Below are 1,738 nucleotides of genomic sequence, written 5' to 3'. Positions count from 1 at the left end.
AGGGTGCTGAGTTAACCCCTTTACTCTTTGAGTTAACCGTCTTCCTCTGACGCTAAGCTACGGCAGCCCCGCTGCAACATCGAGATGTTCAAGTGCGTCCTATCTCGGTACAACAAGACCATTTCGATGGTCGCGTTCCTGGTTGCTGACAACTGCAGCATCAACAAAAGGATCGCCACGTTGCTCGATCTGCCACTCGTCAGGTGCGCGAGCCACCGGTATAACTTGGCGGTAAACCGGTCTCTGGCTCCGTATGAAGCCGAATTGGCAGCGGTCAACGACCTCATGGTGCAGCTTCGTCACTGCAATAACGCGGCGGAGCTAGCGAAGCACACTGAGCTGAAACCCATCAAACGGAATACCATTCGCTGGTCCTCGACCTTTGAGATGATCCATCGCTACAAGCGAATCCGTGATGCTATTAGGCAGGTTGAAGCTGTTGAGGAGTTTATCCCCACGGGTGCCACGCACAAGAAAGTTGTCGGGCTCCCGGAGCACCTCAAGAAGCTGGACAGTGTATGCAAGGTGCTCCAAGATGACAGGACGGCCATGGCGGATGTTCGTGTCCTGTTCGACCCATTGATCGACGACTACCTGGTCATGGCCAGTCACCAACGTTTGAAGGCGCTTTGGTCAAGGTGATCAACGGTGGAAGCCTAACTGCATCGGAGGCTCGCGCGTTGCACCGCTTCGAGGTGGGGGTGGATACGTGCGGTAGCAAGCGAAAGAAAAGAGGACAGCTACGCGGTCGAAATTCTCCGAGGGAGCAAGAAGAAGCGCAACGCTGTGGCACAATCGGTGAGCTACAGCGAGCTTGCGAAGATGGTGCCTCCAACCTCGAATACGGTTGAGCGCCTCTTCTCGCAATGCAAGCTGATTTTGACGCCCCAGTGTGCGTGTTTGTTGCCTGCCAACTTCGAAATTCTGGCATTTCTGCGAGTCAACCGCGACTTGTGGAATGCATCAACTCTTGTTGACGTCGAGTAGCGAGGTATACGATGAAATTGGCCTTCTATTTGATTTTTATGTTGTTTTTTTTTCGATAGAAGCCTTGTAACATACAATGCGCGACTTGATGTCGTTACCTATCGCTTGCTGTCGAATCTGGTCTTGCGGCGGAACCTGTTGCATGTATTATACAGAAAAACCGGTATACCTGGCCGCGATTAAAAGCATGGGGCTACACCCTTATACCCCCGTTTTAGTAGCAAAAGGACAGCTGGTGGCGAGGTTTGCGGGTCTGACCCACAGCAATTCGGTTGCCCATGAAACGTCATAATCTATGACCTCCACGAATTAGCATATTGTATTTATTCAAACAGGTATCACCGTTGAGGTACTTCATATGTCCATCGCGACACATCGCGTAACGTTGTTTGCTGCTGCCAGTGGTCGGACAATACAATGATCTATTGTACGGCGGCAGCACGGACCCAGTAGTAATGACGGCAATACAGCGAGCTGCAATAACAATTAGGGGGCCAATATCAATATATTGAAGTGACTCAGTCTTTCTGTGCAATTCAATCGTGCTCTCCATGAGCATGCACCACAATATCTAACGGATATTTGAGTGCGACGCATGTAGCTTAAGGATACCCTGCCGAACCAAGTTCCTCCAAAGACATATCATTGAATACTTCTGCACAAGTGTCAAAATCAATGATGAATCTGTACGCGACAGGAATTGGCTTCACTAATGAGTCGTTATTGTAATGGTAAAGTGCCCTAGCTGCAA

At 50.1% G+C, this 1,738-nt stretch overlaps 1 protein-coding gene across 1 annotated transcript; it reads left to right on the top strand.

Moving 5' to 3' along the window:
- Nucleotides 1-126: 126 nt before the first annotated feature.
- Nucleotides 127-987, top strand: PPTG_19362 (hypothetical protein; the record flags this gene model as incomplete). The annotated part of the gene is made up of 2 exons (XM_008917762.1): nucleotides 127-638; nucleotides 723-987. The coding sequence occupies 2 exons, from the start codon at nucleotides 127-129 to the stop codon at nucleotides 985-987; spliced, it is 777 nt and encodes a 258-aa protein (XP_008916010.1).
- Nucleotides 988-1,738: the final 751 nt, after the last annotated feature.

Source organism: Phytophthora parasitica, assembly GCF_000247585.1.
Source record: "Phytophthora parasitica INRA-310 unplaced genomic scaffold supercont2.114, whole genome shotgun sequence".
Taxonomy (NCBI): Eukaryota; Oomycota; class Peronosporomycetes; order Peronosporales; family Peronosporaceae; genus Phytophthora; species Phytophthora nicotianae.
Note: the sequence above shows the minus strand (reverse complement) of the source record. Positions and strands in the feature narration are given on the sequence as shown.